Below are 19,498 nucleotides of genomic sequence, written 5' to 3'. Positions count from 1 at the left end.
GTAGATCCAAGCAGTAATGGCCTTCCTTAAGTTTGACTGATTTCTCCATGATGTCCATGAATTTCAAGTCCTCCCTTGACATTTCAAGTTTTTCCTCCGTTGACTTTTCATTGAAATCCTGATTGTATTGTGAAATTAACAGCTCCTCAATTTTGGCAACAGAAATCCTATTTGCAGTTACAATATCACTGTTGTCATTTCCACTTCTTAGCGGTCCATTAACGACCCATCCTAATTGGGTTCGCACAGCGTAAGGTCCATTTTTGCGACTGTTGATAACCTCCAGTGGTTCCATTAGATGGGGAGCGTTCGTTCCTATGAGTAGATCCACGTCCTTGTCAATTTCTTTGATTTTGATTTTGTTCAAGTATGGCCATTTCTGTACTTCCTTTTGTTTAGGAGCATTGTTTTTAGATACGGGCATGGTTTGTTGTGTGATTACTTCTGGGAGGTGAAGAAATTGATCACCATCAAGCTTGCACACTTCCAATCCCTTAAATGCACTACAAGTTACAACTTTGTGTTGCCCCATTGTGCGGAGCAGTATTTCTTTACGTGTTCCTGTTAAGTTTAACCGTTTCAATAAATTCTCAGTACAAAAAGTAGCTGTGCTTCCTGGGTCTAAGAAGGCGTATGTCTGTACCATTTTATCACCCTTTTGTGATTTCACCTGTACAGGCACAATTGAGAGAACACAATTATCCTCCTGTCCGGCCCCTGTATGCCCACATGATTCCATTGTTACAATAGCACTGCTCACTGGTGCTTCCTGTTGCTGAACTGTTTTGCTCTCTCTTTCTTTAAACTGAATGTGAAGGATGCTGGGGTGTTTGGCATTACACACATTGCAAATGAGCCGCCCTTTACAGTCTTTGCTCATGTGTCCTACTTTTAAACAGCCAAAGCAAATGCCTTTCTCCTTTAGAAAGACAATTTTATCCTTGTGCATCTTCCTTTTCAGCTTGTAGCACTCCCCCAATAGGTGTGCTCCTTCACAGCATAAACAGAGCTCTTTCGAATTGCCAGGTGCCACTTGTGGCTGTTCTGGCTCAATAGCAGCTGCTACAGTAGCAAAACTGCTTCCTTTGTACTTTTGACTTTTGACATTTAAGCTCTTTTTGTCAGTGTCAACTTTGCCTTTGCCTTGAATATCACCAAATAAAGGATCAGACATTATTTTTACTTGTTTCTCAACGAAATTAACCAGATCTGGAAACAGAGCTCTGTAGCCTCTGCGCTCCTGTAGCTCACAGGCCACAACTCTCCATCGCTCTCTAAGTCTGTATGGCAATTTCATGATTATCGATCTGATGTTAGATGTGATATTTAATTCTTCCATATTCTCGATTTCCTCCATAGCAGTACAACATTCCCGTAGAAAGAAAGCAAAAGACTGAAAGCCACTGACATCCTCTGGCTTGATTAAAGGCCAAGCATAAGCCTTTTCCATGTAAGCTGAAGCTATTTTACTTTCATTGCCGAAATGAGTTTTTAGCAGTAATTTGGCTCTTTCGTAACCTTGATTTGGGGGTAAGTATTGACAACTTTTCACAAGCTCTTTAGGTTTTCCTTTAGTATACTGCTCTAAGTAGTAGAGACAGTCCTGGCTATTGTCAGTTTTCTTTTCAATTGAATGTTCAAAAGACTTGATAAATGTTCTATATTCCATGGGATCGCCACTGAACACTGGGATTTCTCTTTCAGGCAACATGGCAGCAACCTGTTGTTTGACTAATAATGCAGTGATTTCATTTTGTGTCCTTAGTAAGCTGTGGATGTTACTTTCACTGTTAACACTACGTGAAGATGGCAAAATTAAATCAGCAGCATTGCTCCTGTTAGTTTGAGATTGACTTTGATGTTGGTGGTCCCTTGAGGTTCTTTGAGGTCTACTGGGTGGCTGAGATTCAGCAGCATCCATTGCTCCAAGTGAGAGAGCTTGCTGTCCTCGATTAGGCCTTTCATCTGGTGTTGTTTCGTATTGTAGATGTGGCTGACGTGTTTGTCTGGGTTCCTTTGGTCGAGCGTCCTGTGAATATGCAAGTGTATATGTAGGTTGAGTTGTTGATCTGATCTGAGGCCCTTCCGTGGCCTGCAATGATGCAGGCTGCTTTTCTTTTGATGTGATATTTGGTTCAATTAAAGTTTGCTGTTGTTTTGAGCTGACTAGGTATGCGTTCATGCCATCACCTTTGCTTTTGGCTCCAATAGATACACCACTTCCTTCCAACACCTGCATCTTTGCATTTGCAGCAGCTATATCAGTGTCCATGGCCAATTTTTCTTTTTTCCTTTTTATATTTTCCTCCTCCACCTCCAATGCATGCTTAGCTCCTAGTGCAGCAGCACGCTCAAGCAATGCAGCCTTCTCTGCTTGAGCTTTTCGATAAGCTGAGGAAGTAGTACTTATTTTTGAGACATTTGTCTTTGAGAGTTTCCTGGAAATGTTTGATATACTGTCTTCTGGATTAACAATAACGTCCTCATTGTTCTCATTATCATCATCATCATTAGCATTAGCAGACAGCCACCGTGTCACAAGACTTACAAACTGATTATTTAAACCTGTTTTTGTTTTAAACCAATAATCCTGCTTTTTATACTCTCCTTCTGGGAGTGGTAATTTAAGCAACTGCTGGTGCGATTCAGCAGCACCCTCACAACTGAGTTGAAACTGTTTCAAACCCATTTGAACCTCTTTCACTTCATTTGTTTGCATATGATTCTCAATTTCTTTTAACAGCTTACTTGCTTTAGCAAATTTAGCTTTTCTCTCTTTTTGAATATTTTCAATGTACATTTGTAACCCTTTTTCGGTCATTGTAATTGGCCTCTTTTCCGTTCCATCCTCCTGGGTTTTAACGGCTTCGGAATCCCCAGCGGGGGGTGCATTGTCTTTATCCAAATCCTCTGCCCCGTCCATTTTAATTTGACGCGGGCTTATAGTTCCTATAATCAAACAGACATCAAACGCAAACGCATACAAAATGCACACATCAATTCGATGGATAAATTCCTCTTTGTCTTTCAACTCGCCACCTAAATACAGCCCAATACTGTTCCAAAACTTCAGGCAGCGTTAAAGAAAGGAAAGGACACACCCACCACAATCAATGTCTTCTTTTAGCGTTGCAGATTACGTTCATCCGTTAAATAATGCCGTCGCAATACCTAATTGTCCAAAGCAACGTAAACAATCCAACGAAGTCCTCAAATGAAAACGATTTCCATCCTTCGATGTCCTCATTTGAAGTCCCACGCTGTCCTCATTGTGAACATAAACGATCCAACGATGTCCTCAATGTCCTCTCCATAGAGATATAGTTCTTACTTTTGTAGTGATTGAACTAAATTTGGCCCAATACCGCCTTCAGTTCGGTCACGGTGGCGTTTGGACTCACCAAAAGTTTGTTCTTGACGCGCTCGCCTCGCTCACTCCAGCCTGGCTCCTTCCATTGTAGCACTTGTATCGGCAATAATAATAATACCCCAAAGTCACCCTTGTGTGTGTATTTCCTAATTCCTTTTCTTTCTATGTTTGTTTCCTAAATTCCTAAGTGTAACGTGCGTGCGGTAAGAACTGTTGCTTCTCTCCGAGTCCAAACACACCGGAGTTGCACACGTGTGTTCATTATATCATTGAGTAGGTGACGTGAACCACCACCAATGCGCCATATGCTCCCTTGTGGCTTGGCAGTGCAATGACACCACCAAATAAGGAATATAAATCAAATAAATCAAAAACACCCATATTGGCTCCTACACTACTACTACCTCTTTGCTGTAAACCTAATTGCCCTCTTGGGACACTAATAAAGACCTTGAACCTTGAACCTTATGGGTGTACTGTAGGTTGTACTGTCACTAAACATTTCATAAATCAAGCACATTTTCATAGTGTTCATACTATAGAGTTCCATCCTACATCCACAATAGACCTTAATAAAACATCCTTTATGTTGTCCAGGTATCAAGGTGATTGGAGGAAAGCAAACGGCAGTACAAGGACAGAATATCTCCTTACCCTGCACACTGACTGGGAAACCTGCAGATGATGACATCTCTCAGATTTTCTGGAAGAAGAAAACCAGACAAAAGCCGGTAGTGCATGACTTCTTCACCATTTCACCGGAGCATGGGCCGGAGCTTGTCAATGGTCTTGACTATAGATTCAATTTCACCGGGAGTTTAAAAGAAAACAATGGAACTATCCATTTATCTGATGTCAAATTGTCAGATGAAGGAGTCTACACCTGCATCTTCACTCTCTTCCCAAGTGGATCCTACAGGACAGAAATACCTTTGGCAGTGCTTGGTATAAAATACCTTTTTTATAACATGATCAAATTGGCACATATTAAAGTTCTCTGTTGTATAATGAAGATAACTCATGTGGATCAGATGATCTGAGCGAGCTCAGAGCAGGCCGGGTCGGTTCTGGAGAACCACTTATCTGATCGACTTCACACTTGGACTTTGCACATCCTTGGGTCCTCAGCTATACGCACACCAAGTGTAAAGTTAATCGGATTAACGGTTCTCGAGATATGCAAAGGACAGTTAGAGATACAGAAATACATACAGAGATCCCTGGAATAGATAGATAGGCAGGCAGGCAGGCAGACAGACAGACAGACATATTGATCAAAGGGAACTGCTTTATGTTTCATTTATTGCTAATAAACCAATGTTTATATTTGATGAATTAGATTTGCTTGATTCTGATTGGTCAATCACTGAATTCAGCTGCGTGTTATTTCTGTATAAGACCAATGAGCTCTATAACAGGCCGCTGTCTAATCAAAGACTCAGAGCACCTGCTGCGCTGCTTGATTTTGTGCCGTATCCAACATGACAGCCATGTAAACAAACACGCAATGTCATGTACAGCTAAACATTACTCTCAAGAATGTTTTTGAAAACATTTGAAGCAAGAACTAGACGATGCAGTAGCCGAAAATGTATTCTTGTTTACTACTTACTTACTTGTTTTCCGAGGCGATCGTGTCCACCCAGTGCAACAATTATGGAATTTCATATCCGTAAGCAAGGAAATACTTCATTTTGTTGTTACTTTTAGGTCAATTTATTAATTAATTTATTAAGTAGCCGTGTAATAAGCAGGATAATTGATGGCCAGGCGGTCATTGTTGAGAAATAATCCCCTTCAGGGTAAGTGCCTAATCACCCTGTCGGGTTTTATTTCTCAACAATGACCGGCTGGCCGTCAATTATCCCTCGCATATGATAGCCCTATGCTACATGATAGCCATTTGAAATTAGAAATATTTTCCTTTTTTCACAGGATAAACTTTGGCTGGATCAAATACTTTGATAAGGTATGCAACTTAACATTGGATAGACTGTTGTTGCTACTTAACTGCTTGTACAACTCTCCTAGTCCCTCCAGTCACCAGCCTGAAAGGTGAAGTTCCTGTTCCTGTTGTGGGTGACGATTGGGTCACATATGCGAGCTGCATGGCTGCTGGTGCCAAACCTCCTGCAGAGGTGACCTGGGACACTGGGTCTTCTGGAGAATCTCTGAGGGCAGAGACCAACTCCACTCAACATGCCAACGGCACCACCACCACAGTTAGCCATCTGGTCGGCATACCAACCATAAATACCAACCACTTCGTCATCCAGTGTGTGGTCAAGCAACAAGCCCTGGCAACAGAAGACACCCTGCCCTTCACCATCATGGTCCACTGTGGGTATACCTTCACCCGTTGACCTATGTAGGCCTGTCACAATTATTACATCATCGCCTAATCGCAATTATTTGAGATAATCGAAAAAAAAGTGCATGATCGGCATCATCGTTTCCATGTTGAGAAATATTCATACATTTTCAAACATTTTCCAAAAATGGCAGAAATGGCCATTGCCACCGTAAAAAAAAAAGAAGTAAAGTGTAATATTATTAAATATGTCTGTAATTTCTTTGTATATTTAAGTTATTTGTCATATCTGATTACGAGTCTAAAAGGCCAAACAGAAATTGCATTTGTATTCATACATTACAATGTTTAATGCCAAAAACACAATTAAATTGTTAATTGCAATAATTTGTATGATAATCATCAACTTCAATTTTCGTGACAGCCCTAGACCCATAGCTTATACACTCTCCTATGTGTCACAATACAGAGTTACAATTAAAGTAACATAGTATTGTATTATTATAGGTGTGGGTAGATTCCACCGTGTGAAACTATGTGTGCCACTTTCATCTGTTTTTTTTAAAGGACACATTCCTGAGTGTCTAATGAGTGGGATTAATGATTAATGAGTGTCGAATATATATAAACCATGACTGAGAACTCTAACCTGGTGGAACAGTAAATGATTGGCGATGCAAAACAATCCATCAAGCAGGAGTCACAAGGCGTCAGTGTGGATATTCAAAAGAGCCATTCATCTTAAAGTCAGTTGCAGCATTATTTATATAATAATGCTATTATCTCCAGTTCAGAATGTGGCTATTATTGATAATCGTGTGCACCAGTTGTACATTGCAGCTTATCTAGATTCTACTGTACATGGGTGCCATTATCTCCTGTTTATGGGTGTTACTGACATCATTCATAACTATTGTCTTGTCTACACTGTTACTGTATGTCACTTTCATATTCTTTCTTGCAGATGCACCTCTGTCTGTGAACATCCGTGAAACATCCAAACATGGGTTGGAGTGTGTGTCTGACTCCAGTCCAACAGCTACGTACACCTGGAGCAGGTAGTTTCAACAAACCAGTTAAAATGCAAATGTTAAGTCTCGGCACACATATTTACATTATATTTACATTACATCTTTACATGTGTTAAACCTGAATGCTCACACACACACTCGAAAGTTGAAATGGCCACGCTGTCTGATGTAATGATTTCTTGTTAAGTTTATTTTGTATCTATGTACACAAATGTACGGTACCAATGTACACTCAACCTCAGCGAGACTGACACCATATAGGTATTTAGAAATACCATCAACACTGAATGTCATTGGACCAAAATACTTCATTTCATATTAATATGCATGCATTATGTCGAGGTGACAAAGTTTGGTAATATTTTGTAAATAATTTACAATGTATGACTTGCAGTGGCACATACAATAGGCTGTTTTATTTAAAATAAAATAAAAACATTTTCAGTCGGGGGTCCGCGGCCAAATATATATATAAATGTGGGGGTCCTTGACACTAAAAAGTTTGAGAACTACTGTAATAAGGTTGTTATATCAAATAGAGAATCTAACCCCACCTAAAGAAGGCTTATTATACTTATCGATGTTGAGACTGAATGACAGGAACAATAATGAATAAGGCTTTGCATTAATGAAACTGGGTAGGATGAACGCATAGTTCTTTTTCCATTTTTTATTTTAATGCTCTGTCAACTTTTAGACTTTTGAATAAAACCCTTCTCTTGTGAAAGAAAACTGTGTTCCACATGCCGTAAAGTTTTAGACAGTATGCTGTTTCTCTCTCTTCTGCATCTAAGAAGAGACCTTGAATTATGTAAGAGCCCGGCCTGTTCTATGAAAGAGCTCTTGTTCTTCCCTGTTTGGGTTATGACCCTTGTTCTCCCTCTAGACAAAATGTTCCTTTTCCCTTTTTAATTAACTACATTTCCTCTTGGTCTTGCCATACAATGGCTTAGGAAAGAACTGGCCTTCGGTCAGCCTTTGTTCCCGACCCCTACCATATTCAGTAGAATGGTATTATTTATAAGTAACTTCAACACTTATGTCATTAGACCAAAAGATTCAATTTGAATTTAGTATTGCTGTGTGTGTCTCTGATGTAGAAAGAACCAGTCATTGCCCAGGTCTGGGATCAGTGCAGAGGGAGGCAGGCTGCAGTTCATCAGCCTCACCTCTGACCTGGGAGGTCTCTACGTCTGTGAGGCATCCAACCCTTATGGACAAAAATATGCGTCTCTCTATGTGTACTATGACACAGGTGAGAAATATGCATTAGAGAGAGACGTTAAATCACAGGGGAACTTAAGTTTAGAGTGTTGTGGAGGAAGAGATTACATTTATGCTGTACCTGTTTTAGCAAGCTGTGAAGTTACTGTAATTTGAGAGCGAACCAAAACCTAAGGTCTTTGCTTTCTAGTATCACTTTTATATTATGTCTATGTGTCAAAGTGTCCACGAGCAAGACACTGAACCCCACAAAGTCCTAACATGCCCTTTTGTGTTAATCTCTGTCTTCTGCTCCTTTAGGACCCTGCACTACCTGTTGGACTCTATTTATCATTTTTATTGTGATTATTGTTGCTGTTGCTGCTGCTGGTGTTGCCTTGTGGTTCTACAAGCAAAAACACGGAGCTCTACCCTGGTAACTATCAGTAGCACATATTTGTATTTTAGATACTCTGAAAAAATGCTAAAAACATATCCATGAAGTATTTGTTGTATAAATTGATGATTACTTGACTAGGAGAGAAGAAGCGAGGCCTCTCCGTCACCCCGCAAGATCTCCTAACGACCAACATGATGAGAACCAGAGAGAAGAAGAAGAAGGAGATCGAGAGACACAATCATGTAAACCATTTCATTTGACATGAAGCTTAATTATTTCAAGAACTTAGTTTGTTTGGTTTTTTGTTGTTTTATTTTGATCATGGATGCATGCATTCATAAAAATAATTTATTTTGAATCGTTGATTGATTGATTTATCTTAGAGATCTCTGGAATGTCCAAAAAGAAGAAAGAGAGGAGCCACTTTTGGACAACATGGATGCAGTAGTGTCTCATTCTCTTAACATCAATACAGTCCTGTCACAGGTAATCAGTGGACCGAAGCAGAGGAAGAGCTGTTGGCATCTGCATTATTGCAAAGTGTCTCTGTTTCATGACATGATCCTTTTAACCCATTAAGATCGGGAACGCATCTGTTTCATTTTAAGATTTCTTTGGCTATTCAAGAATAGTAGATATACATAGCGCGGCACCGAAATGTTCACGATAAAAATAAAAATAAATCCCAAAGCATAATATAATGGTTATAGCTAAAAAACTAAAATGACACAGTATGCGTTCCCGGATTGAATGGGTTAAATGGTACCACTTAGTGGCAGTGGGGTGTGGTGTGGTGTTGGCTGCAAGTGGTGAACCACAGGGCAGCATTCCGCGCCGATGCGGCAATTAATTGGGTAAATGTGATTAGTTGTCAGCCCATGTTGACAACATTGTTGCATCATCGTCTCCGCTTGCAGTTGATAACATACTACACCCCACTACCAAACATGACTACTGTCAGACATCTACCAATACATGTTAACAAACTACTGTATACTGTACTGTACTGTACTGTTACTGTAAGAATAGAATGCTAAAATTCAGACTACTGTTTTGTAAGACATAATGTAAAAAGGGGGGGGGGGGATCCAGTGTTATTCAAAGTCCTTCCAAGTAAAGGGATGGCGGCGGTTATAATGTAGTACAGTGGTAGTGAAAGAGGGATCTATTAGCCTAAACCTGACTCATACTGGGAATTTGGTTTCCTATGCAAGTGCCTATATGCCAATGGTTCTGTCCAAGCATGATGAAAGCTGCCATATTATATAGTCACACAATATAAATTTTGCGCCACAGGTATATACTGTATATTGTATGAAAATAAACATGCTTATACACTTTTATACATTTTGCTCATGGACACTTTGACACATAGACTGGGGCCTGGAGGCGAACCAGTGACCTTCGCATTACCAGACAGCCTTTCTACCCACTAAGCTACAGCAGCCCCCAAATCTACCAATCTAGAGCAGAGCTCTGTGTTGAAAAAGCTCTCCCTTCAATCACATCTGAAACGTAAGAAAACCATGACCGCTTCTCACACTCCTGCATACAGTTGTGTTTGTTTGTCTTATCTCCATTTTGGCAGCATGTGCTTTCTCAACTAAGAGGCACTGAATTGTATATATTTACATAATATATTCAGTGCCTCTAAGTTGGAGAAACATTGGACTTCACGTAGATGTACCATTTCACGTTCATCATGGGATTTGTGATACTTGGTAGAGTAACAGAGGTTTTGTGATTGGATATTAATATTTCACTGGTCCATAATCAGGTATGTGCCTGTCTGAGAGCATAATAAGCTCAACACAAATACATATCCCATAGTCCCAATAAGGTGAAATACGCACAAGAACGACCACATAACTGTAAATGTCCCCGTCTGTCGATTGGTCGTTATGTCACTATAGCTACTGTGGGTACTTCCTGACACAAGTGAAAGTGAAATGATTTTGATCAAAAATAGTATGTGTTGAGAGAAGTTGTACAGTAATAACACGTTCATGTGGAATGGTTATTCTGAAAAAATATACCAGTGAAAGATTATATCAAAAATAACGTAGTTGAAGTCATACTGGGTAACATTAATTTTAGCAATACATGTTTGTCATTGCAGCCTGTCTATACGGCAGTACTGCTGCAGGGTCCTAATGCCTTGTCGGAAACTGTATTTATACATTTTAAGCCACATAACTTGATTTACTAGTTACTTTAGATTATTATTACAAAACATACATTAACCACTTAAAGGTATTGTAAGTGATATTTTTTTTTATTTTTTATTTTTTCTGAACCCTGAATAGAGGTGCATCTCTAGAGCAGGTAGATGTGTTACTGTATCTAATGTCGTTTTGAGTCAAGTTCTTAGCTCTCAGCAGACTAAATGTCTTAATTTGTTCATAGCGTGGCACCGAGTGCCGCGCTATGAGCTTGTTGATCTGCTATTTTTGAGAAATCGTGAAAATGTTTTTATTTTTTTTTCCGAAAAACTGTTAGGATTCAGAATTTTTCTAGACGCGGCCTCAGGTCTTAATGGGTAACAGAATAGGCACATACGCCCTATGACATGTTTTATGAGGGTAGGTAGGACAAGGTCAGCAGTAATAAGTAACAAAGGCTGTGCTGAAAACTGTCCCAGAAGGAGCTAGAGGGTGGTACCATGTGTGGTTCGCAGGATGCTGGATAAGGACTTGCAGCATCCAGAGTTAACATATCCATTCTTCAGCTCCTCGTATCAAGAGGATTAATTTCAATAGGTTTGCAGAATACAGAGTGCCAAGAGCTGAGTAGACGAACACCTCACAAGTCAGTGATTTCAGGACCTATTTCTTGTGTTTTAAATGTGACGTAGTTAGGAGGTTCAAAGGGAAGGGCCCTAGTTATAAAAGCATGTACTTCACTATGTTATCCTGATGCAACAACTTCAGTACCTTATGTCAACTCGCTGCAGCTACTTAATAAATCTGTGCTTCAATGAGGATTCTGGTCTCTGTCTGGTTCCTGAAATGACTATATCTATATCGTTATTACTGAAACCTGAGTCGAGGTGTTTTATCTGAATCATTTGCGTTTTCATTTATGCTAGAAATAATTCTACTGGAAGTCCGGAAATTAGTATGTAACAGGAGAAATACACTTTTATTCATATTCCTTGGCATTCCCAACATAAAAACACATTTCTATTCCTGTATTAATGCACTTGACTTGATTTCGCACACACACACACACACACACACACACACACACACACACACACACACACACACACACACACACACACACACACACACACACACACACACACACACACACACACACACACACACACACACACACACACACACACACACACACACACACACTGACTAGCTGTCTGGTTGTTGAATGAGGAGTCTGGTCTTCTGCAGATTGTGGTCGATGGCTCCTTCTAGGAACTGAACCCAGGTCAGCTCTGACTCTCCACACACATGACTGGACCTGAGACACACAGAGAGAGGCCTTTAACATGACTAGACCTGAGAGAGACCTTTATACATGACTCGAACTGAGATAGACCTTTACATGACTCGAACTGAGATAGACCTTTACATGACTCGAACTGAGATAGACCTTTACATGACTCGAACTGAGATAGACCTTTACATGACTCGAACTGAGAGACCTTTATACATGACTCGAACTGAGAGACCTTTATACATGACTCGAACTGAGAGACCTTTACATGACTCGAACTGAGAGACCTTTATACATGACTCGAACTGAGAGACCTTTACATGACTCGAACTGAGAGACCTTTATACATGACTCGAACTGAGAGAGAGAGAGCTTTACGTGACTAGACCTGTGACAGAGAGAGCAATCTTTTTTTTTTCTTTTCATCACTTTCACTTGTTTATCCTGTATCCTGAATGAGTCTTTCTCCCAACCTGAAAATGTATTTTCTGTTTACCAACTAGCCAGTAAACAGACAGGGAGACCCCTGTTACTGAAATAACACAATTTTCTAATTATTTTCTAATTAACAAAAGAAAATAAAAATAAATAAATAACAACTTCCGCCACCCTCAAATGAATAACATTAAAGAGAGTAACAGGGATTCAAGCGAAAACAAATCTCACGACACATCATTCTAAACCCATGTTCCTGCTGTTCTACAATACTGCCAACCAGGTGAAGAAATCACAGATTGAGGCTTTAACCTTTGCTTTATGAAATATCCAAGACTATTATGGTTTTATGGAAGATGCTTCTCAACTAAATGAGTTTGACGCGTTCTAATAGTCTTTAATCTTATAAAGATCAATCAATCGTGGCGACTAAGACCTTTAATCCACTGTTTACAAAGCTTAAAAGGAAACACAGGAATGTAAATTTGTATTTATACGTATGTTCCAATGTTCCATGACAAAAACACAATGAAATCATCAATCACAATTATTAGTAGGACAATTAATTGTCAACTAAAATGTCATGATCATTAACAGCCGTTCTGTAAACAGTCCAGCGCCCTCACCTGGTGATGCCCAGAACCTTCTTTAACACTGATGCCACTTTAGACGCCTGTGGACAGAAACACATTCTATAGACTGGACTTCAAACACTGGACAACATCCAGGTCATTATTCTTGCATCTTGCATTCTTGTGCACAGAATTAACTGTGTGTGTGTGTGTGTGTATATGTGTGTATGAATGTATGTATGTATGTATGTATGTATGTATGTATGTGTGTATGTGTGTGTGTGTGTGTGTGTGTGTGTGTGTGTGTGTGTGTGTGTGTGTGTGTGTGTGTGTGTGTGTGTGTGTGTGTGTGTGTGTGTACGTACATTGTTCTCCACTCCACTGTACTCCATGGGAGGATACAAACTCAGTGCCAGGTCATCAACACTGAGAGAGCCAGAGAGAGGGAGAGAGATTTACAATGCATCTTTATACTTTACACAAGTGAAATTATATAATTATATTGATCAGCTTGTTTTCCGAAACTGTGAGCTGAGAAACAGCGCTTAGACTGTTATCTGTTCAGATAAGCCTAGTAAGGAGTATCCTGTCTACACTCACAGCTGGCAGAACAGACAGCCCGTGTTTTACGGCCATGAGAAAAAGGCTGAATAGAGAACTGTTTGTTGTTTTACTTTAGACCAGTTTTGAGTTGACGGTCTGGGGAGAGTTGGCCTGTCTGTCGGTGTGCCTTGCTGGTGTATGGTGTATGTTGTGTGACTGTTACAGCGCTGTAAATAAAACTTTCTATTATCTTCTAATATTGCATCTTGAGTTTAAGGTATTATCTGATCTTTTGAGAGTTTCAATTCTGCTAGAATATTAGACTGGATTTCCACTTAATATGGAGATATAGATCTCTGACATGGGGAAAACATCGCTTTGATAGACGTTGTGTCCACTCAGCCATTGCAGCATTATATTAAACAAACTGCCTGGCCAATATGTTGTTGTGTGTTAGCAAGTATGGAAGTGTTTTCTAGATTCTACATACTGTCTTTACTGTATGTTGTGTTGTTTAGCAGGCTGAGAAACCAAATATTCCTCTGCGACAATTAAGTGTAATCTCAACTTTTTATTGTCTTTCTTTGTCATTGACGGAAATGGTTAGAAGTAGTGAAAATAAGTAGTGAAAATAGCAGGTGTGTGTTTCAGTGAGAGTGTGTGTGTGTGTGTGGGGTACCCACGCAGGACTGATGTCGTTGGTGACATCAGCGAGGTCGTCCAGTTGTTCGATGTTCTGGGCGGTGGTGACGTCACCGTTACTCCTCACCGCCGCCGTCAGCTTCCTCAGACAGGCCGCCGACGCCTTCATCAGACCCTGGCACGGACCAATGACACGACGGTCTTGCTCCGACCAATAGGTGTCCTGGTTATCTCGAGGCTCCACCCCGTCCTGTATGTCGTCGTCCATGACGTCACCGAATGGGTCGTTGACCTCTAGCAGAGCCTGGAGAAGAGGAGAGGAGAGTGCACATTATCAACCAATGTGCACTGGTATTGGTTTCCTGAAACTGTAGTCTACATTTTTCAAAAAATTTCAGCAAATATAGCCTATTTATTTTCTTTTACATATACACACACACACACACACACACACACACACACACCTGCTCAATCTCCTCTATTGCATCTTTGACCACTCCTATGTGAGAAGAAAGGACCAGCAACACTGCTGCCTTGTTATCTGGAGAAACAAACACACACACACACACACACACACACACACACACACACACACACACACACACACACACGATGTTACCAACAACAGAAGGTTTCCCTGGCCTAAAGCATAAACTAAATGTTTAAAATATTTAATATTCAAATAATGTAATATTATATACACAATCATTTTCATGGAAGAATCAACTAAATAATAACATGTTCTGGTCTGTTGAATGTACTGACCTTGGGGCAGTTGCCCAAAGCGGTCGCATGCTGACCACACAGTTCCTGTTGTATTCAACTGCTCCTGAGACAGACTGGAGACAGACAGATATACAGACAGACAGACATTTTGAAAACAAAGTTACAAAGTGCTTTCCAACTAACACAATGAAAAGAGTTGAGTAAATAAAAGCATGTTGTTCCCCTACACGAATGCCAAATCAAGTAGGTAGTCTAGTCTCGCCGGTCGCGCTACGAGTTAGAATAAAAGATGGAAACACCAAACAAAGTATTCCAAGAAAGTAACTGAAGAAACTTGTCGGATTCATCAAATAACTAATTTAATCCGGTCAAGGGGGAATCATTTAGCCTGGTAAACCCTCCCTCCGGAAATCTCATTTCCATTTGATTCCAGGAGTGAGTCTGGCCTGATTGCCCATTGTGGGGGTTTCTAGTGGAATTACCAACTAACCGAGCCTATCAGCGTCGTCGCTCATCGTTCTGTGATTGACAGCGACAGTTGGCCAATCAGGTGGCGAGTACGAGTGAGCCCGAATGGGACCGAGTGCAGCCGACAAAAATGGAACGATCCGCCATTGTTTCTGTGGCCAGTTAACACTTTTTACTTTCGGTTTTAAAACGCTCTCAAACTTCTTTTTTGAGGCACGGAATTTACTTTTAAGATATCATTTGGATAGAATTTAGTTGTTTAACTTCATATATGTGGTCAATTAATCATGACAGAGCCTATTTCAAAATAAAAATGTAGAGAACCGGGAGGGGCGGGCAGTGCCACGCATGTATCCGAATAAGGCAACCTATTTTGGGCATGGCCGTCTCAAAAGTCCCGTTGCGTCACATTAGTCTGGAGGTCTGCTGATTGGCTGGAGGGGAACAACGATCATTGGCTGAAGGGGTTGTCAGTCAACGGTATTACTCCCTCCCAACTCCAGCCCACAGCCAATATTGCAGAATGGGCGATCAGGCCAGACTCACTCCTGAAATCAAATGGAAATGAGATTTCCGGAGGGAGGGTTTACCAGGCTAGGAATCATTTTGGAGGAGCGCGTTTTTGGTTTCCATGCTTGATGACGCCAAGTTATATCCGCTCTAGACCGGATAAGAAAACTGCAAAAGAAGTTGATCCCAGTCTAGGGTGAACTCTAGTGTGTGTGTGTACCTCTGTAAGGGTGAACTCAGGATGACCTCTACTAGCTGTATGACTCCCCGCAGTACATTTACTGTGGCGTTTCTGATCGCTCGCCGCAGACTAATGCCTAAAAAAAACACACGTACGCACGCACACACACACACACACACACACACACACACACACACACACACACACACACACACACACACACACACACACACACACACACACACACACACACACACACACACACACACACACACACACACACACACACACACACACACACTTACTTCTAAATCAGTAGTTCAAACTTGCCATGGACCCCATTTGAAAATGTTTTGTGCCAGGGGCCCCCAGAAGAGAAGATTTGTGTTTAAAAAAAATCAAAATTAATTCAAAATCTTTCAAACACTTCAAAAATGTTCAAAAATAGTAGATGTACAAGCTTGCAGTACGGCACAAAGTGACACGCTGTGAGCTTGTAGATCTACTATTTTTGAGAACCCATGTTCTAAATCCTAAGATCCTAAATCCTGAAAAACGTTTGCCTGCCATTGGCCAGACTGATAACGTGCATGAGAGTGAATCCACGTTATCAGTCTGGTTAATGCCAGGCTAGAAAAACGTATGTTGCTATATGTATATATACAGTATATCTAAAATCTAAAATGACTCAGATGCTTTCCCGGTTTGAATGGGTTAAGTGTGAACACTGGGTTGTATAGCTAGACAGACACGTATACAGAGCTGTCACTGTACCTTGACTTTTGGGAAGCCAATAGTAAACAGTGGACAAAGTTAGAATGCTCTTCTGAATGGACTCTGACAACCTCTCACCATCCTGGAGCGAGAGAGAAATGGAGGGAGAAATGGAGGGAGGGAGGAAGAGATGGATGGAGGGGGGATGAGGGAGGTAGAGAGAATGAAAACAAGGGAAATTGGACATTCAATAATAAGTGTAATGACTCGTTGCTAAACACAATGCTCTAGTACTGCACAGTGGTATCAAGCCGCACTCTACACAATCAATGATTGATCGATTGATCAACAATCAATCAATCAATCTACTGCCATTCAGTGATAGTGGCAAATTGCATTGGATAATTTCACTTTTATTACTGACTGCAATCACAAATGACATTTAAAATATACTACTACTACTACTACTAATAATAATAATAATAATAATGCTCTGACCTCTTGTGATGGCACTGGGGGTTTGGAGAAGGCCAGGCTGAGTTTAGTAGCTTCCTGGGACACAGTCTTCACTGCCTGGTCTGACAACAGAAGAGAAATGTTTACTTTGACGTACTATACATGACGACATGCAGACAAGCAGAGTAAAGGACGAGGCTGTCAGCCGAATGATAGAAAACTAGAATAGAGAAACACAATGAAAGGTTGTCATTCTTTTCGCCACATCTCGTTTCCCTCGTTTCGGGGAGGGAAACATGACATGGGAGAAAGAGAGAGAACATGATGCTTATGGGAAGGTAACTTCAATAATGAGACAATGATAAAACGTAAACCCTATACTTTGCCCTACACCAACTAGTGAACATCGCAGATCTACAGATCACACCGCAATGCACTGTGAGATTTTTATTATAAAAAAAAAAGACAAATGTTGATTTACATTTTTGGACAATTTTCGCCTTTAATGACGCGCCCAAAATAGGAGTGCCAGGTTGAAAGTGGTTAATATAAACCACTGTACTGATTGATCACGTTTGTATGAGAAGGAACAGGTAAACAACTCAACTCAGCGTATCCCAGAAGTTGGAGAGGTTGAACGCTCCATCAGAATCGTTGGACTCGCCATCTGTGGACAAAAAAAACATTAAGTATTATTATAATGATTATTATGAGAACCACAGAGTGTTTGAACACTTTAATGTGTTGTCCTGACCTGTAGGCCGGACAAGTGGATAATACTTTAACACTCAAATAAAATCAATCAAGAATCAAAATGACAAAGACAAAAACTGTTTGAATACAGGCTACTACTATCATGTCACAAATAATGCTGCTGCTATGGAGGAACTGATATACAAAATAACTAAGACAGACAGACAGACAGACAGACAGACAGACAGACAGAGAGAGAGAGAGAGAGAGAGAGAGAGAGAGAAGACTCTGACAAGACTCTGACAGCTAGACTGCTAAACGTTACAGTTAGTTCACCAACTATCAGGGAAGACAGGAATGCATTTATTTATTAATTTGTGTGTGTGTGTGTGTGTGTGTGTGTGTGTGTGTGTGTGTGTGTGTGTGTGTGTGTGTGTGTGTGTGTGTGTGTGTGTATAGACTAGCTCCCACGGAACCTCTCCCTCGGAGCGTACAGCAGAGGGAGAGGTTCCGTAGGGGCTATGTATAGACGGACACACATTTCAGTCCCTGTTAAATAAACTAAAAACCCATGTGTTAGTTAGTTAGCTAGCAGGTTAGCATTAGCATGCACGTGAACCTGCCATGTTGTTGTTGTGTTGTGTGTGTGTGTGTGTGTGACTATAAACCTCCTTTAATACCTCTGACCGTGTCTCTGACACACTGGATGGTGTTGAGCAGGTTCCTCAGAGGAACACGGACATCTCCACGGATGTTCTCATCGTCACCCACAGCAGCTCCACTCATCATCATCCTCACGCTGAACCATCAAATACACGAGGACTGCGTGTTGTTGTGGAACTTTGGTATCGGGGACCGTTTACAGGCGTTACACCACATCCGGTGTTGCCGGGTTTTTGTGAGAGAAATAAGCAACAGGGTCTAGGAAAACAAGCCAAAAAGAAGCGACTACGGCCCACATGCACTTTATAAACCGATATGCATTGGCTAATTGAAGTAGGTACTACTTGTAGATCTGCTATTTGCAATTAAATGTGGAATATTTTAAATATTGTTTAAAAACATTCTAACACAGATGCTCCCTGGCACGAAACATTTTAAATATTTGAGAACCACCGGTTTAAATAATAATTCAAAAAAATGTGGAAACAAGCCTAAATAAGCAAGTACGCTTTAGAACGAGCCCAAAAAACGCAACCCGCAACTACCAATATTTACAAGCAACTTTAGATAAAAAACAAGCCCAAATCCGCTTATAATAAGCGGACATGGCAACACGGGTGTTACACGCCACATCTAGTCGGAAGGAAATAAAAGCGACACGTAGTAATTTTTAACTGCACTACACTGCTGCCATCTTGTGGTAAAAGTAAGGCACTGCAATTTGAAAGAGAGGTTGAACAAAGCACCATCTACTGCAGTGATTCTTCTCAAAGTGGGGGTCCGGAAAGAGACATTTTATGTCTCCCCTGGACCAAAACTAGTGAAAATAGACGATCTTCAAGCTCACTTCTTAAAAGTTTTATATTTATTTTTTTCTAATGTATGTATTTCTAATGTTTGTTTGTTTTTGATTTAATTAATGAATTGTGGACTTTTTTCTTCTTCCAGAAAATCTTGTGAAATAATAAATTGTTTTAAATAATAATTTAAACAAATTAAAAATAAGGCGATATTTACTCATGACCCATAAAAATGGGGCTTTAGAGGGTTCCAGGGGGTCTCCAGCTAAATGATTGATAGTTAGAAACCAAATGGATCCTTTCAGGTCTGTAACTCTGAAAGTG

The 19,498-nt window shown here is 40.4% G+C and overlaps 2 protein-coding genes across 3 annotated transcripts; one reads left to right on the top strand and one right to left on the bottom strand.

Moving 5' to 3' along the window:
- The first annotated feature begins 5,292 nt into the window (after nt 1-5,292).
- On the top strand, nt 5,293-10,464 carry LOC311049249 (nectin-1-like). Its single transcript, XM_084062759.1, has 6 exons — nt 5,293-5,710; nt 6,646-6,739; nt 7,813-7,967; nt 8,237-8,351; nt 8,454-8,557; nt 8,699-10,464. Coding segments are annotated over exons 1-6 (702 nt in total). The 5' UTR covers nt 5,293-5,478; the 3' UTR covers nt 8,701-10,464.
- ccndbp1 (cyclin D-type binding-protein 1) lies at nt 8,408-18,549 on the bottom strand. Of its 2 annotated transcripts, XM_084062756.1 has the most exons (12): nt 18,392-18,549; nt 17,626-17,685; nt 17,061-17,140; nt 16,623-16,704; nt 15,888-15,984; nt 14,729-14,802; nt 14,428-14,504; nt 14,005-14,267; nt 13,144-13,204; nt 12,833-12,879; nt 11,677-11,795; nt 8,408-8,494 (listed from the first exon to the last, which is right to left on the bottom strand). In XM_084062756.1, the coding sequence occupies exons 1-11, from the start codon at nt 18,501-18,503 to the stop codon at nt 11,684-11,686; spliced, it is 1,065 nt and encodes a 354-aa protein (XP_083918882.1). In that variant the 5' UTR covers nt 18,504-18,549; the 3' UTR covers nt 8,408-8,494; nt 11,677-11,683. The 2 variants fall into 2 exon arrangements, with proteins under 2 accessions (XP_083918882.1, XP_083918881.1); XM_084062755.1 differs by lacking the exon at nt 8,408-8,494 and having other exon boundaries at nt 11,458-11,795.
- Nucleotides 18,550-19,498: the final 949 nt, after the last annotated feature.

This window comes from Gymnoscopelus microlampas, assembly GCF_963454915.1.
Source record: "Gymnoscopelus microlampas genome assembly, chromosome: 7".
NCBI classification, from domain to species: domain Eukaryota; kingdom Metazoa; phylum Chordata; class Actinopteri; order Myctophiformes; family Myctophidae; genus Gymnoscopelus; species Gymnoscopelus microlampas.
The sequence above is the reverse complement of the archived record's forward strand: the minus strand, read 5'-3'. Positions and strand labels throughout refer to the sequence as shown.